This window comes from Cyprinodon variegatus, unplaced genomic scaffold, assembly GCF_000732505.1.
Source record: "Cyprinodon variegatus isolate N-32 unplaced genomic scaffold, C_variegatus-1.0 Scaffold593, whole genome shotgun sequence".
In the NCBI taxonomy this organism is placed as follows: Eukaryota; Metazoa; Chordata; class Actinopteri; order Cyprinodontiformes; family Cyprinodontidae; genus Cyprinodon; species Cyprinodon variegatus.
In genome coordinates this window covers 540065-541278 of record NW_015151046.1, presented here as the reverse complement: position 1 = coordinate 541278, position 1214 = coordinate 540065, and the positions used below count along the sequence as shown (strand labels likewise).

Here is a 1214-nt window from a genome sequence, read left to right as displayed (position 1 = left end):
CTTATTTTAAATCTAACTTGTCTTGTTCCATTGGCAAAGTGTCTCAATTACCTCCTCAATCCAAGAACAAATCCACTTATTTTAAGAAAAGCTGACTTATTTAGATATCATTTTTGCAGTGCATCATCTGATATAGAGTTTTGGTATTTTTATTTTAGCTTTAGTTAAATGAGTCAGACTGCGAGCATAGCGTAGCCCTGCCCCTGCTTTGGTCCCACAGATAAACAAGGCTGGCAGGAATGTGGAACAATAGAAAAAGAAGAAAAAAACCCTCTCATGTGGAGTTTATCTGTTTTTATCTGTTCATCAGGATGCTGCTTCATTTCTTCTCTGGAACCAGGAGTTCCCAAAGCATGGACCCTCCCCCGCCCCTCTGACGCAGATAGATAACACATAGATCTCCATCAGAGCCTGTGTGTTTCAAATCCACTGCAGTCAGCGGACCTCCACCTCCTCCCCTGCATACAGTCTCTGCTCTGCCTCACATGCTTTTTAAATCTAACAACAGTGAGCAGGTAAATCTGACCTTTGCAGCTGAATGTGGAGCGTGACCATGTGGTAGACCTCCATCAGCATGTCTGCCACCGTGGCTTCAGGAGCGTCGGTGAGGAAATGGATGGGCAGAGGGTTCCACCTTCCCACCTTGATGATGCCTGGACACAAACAGAACACAGATGCTAATCCTTTAAAAATTAAACGGTTTTGGAAGAAAACAACACGGTCGAACGCTTCCCTGATTGCTGTTGGCAAACATGCTGGTATTCATTTTTTATACCATTCAGTGAAAAGCACACATTTAGTATGATGGTGAAGATTCTCAGTGATCCAGGTCAAAGTCATTCCAAAAATATTAAAAAGCAATCTACTTGACTTTGTTTCCAAGTTTGAAGACATTTCTCTTCCCATCCAGGAAGCTTTTTCAATTCAATATGTCAGAAATAGCTTTGAGTTCCAGGTTTTATACCAGAGGTAACCAATTAAAAACCAGCAGGGTCAGAATAAGGAAAATCAACAACCAGCAAAGTTCGAGACATTTTTAATTATAATCTGTTACTTTAAAGTCGTAGGGAAGCGGCTGTTCCATCCGTCGCATTTCCGAATTCTCAAGAGTGGTGCCAACTTTACACGAGTGAATAAAGTGAATGTGATTGGTCGATTATCAAGGAGGCGGGATTGTTGTTCCGGAAGGTTCGCAAGCAAGTTTGGTTGTGACC

The 1214-nt window shown here is 42.1% G+C and overlaps 1 protein-coding gene across 1 annotated transcript in view; it reads right to left on the bottom strand.

Annotated features, from left to right (window-relative positions):
* The window catches only part of LOC107096030 (DNA-binding protein SATB2-like), a gene marked incomplete at its 3' end in the record, with an annotated part of 39491 nt that overhangs the window by 9028 nt on the left and 29249 nt on the right, over positions 1 to 1214 (bottom strand). The window contains exon 4 of the mRNA XM_015392484.1: positions 527 to 653. Within this exon, the coding sequence (XP_015247970.1) occupies positions 527 to 653 (127 nt within the window). The remainder of the gene's footprint in view (positions 1 to 526; positions 654 to 1214) is intronic.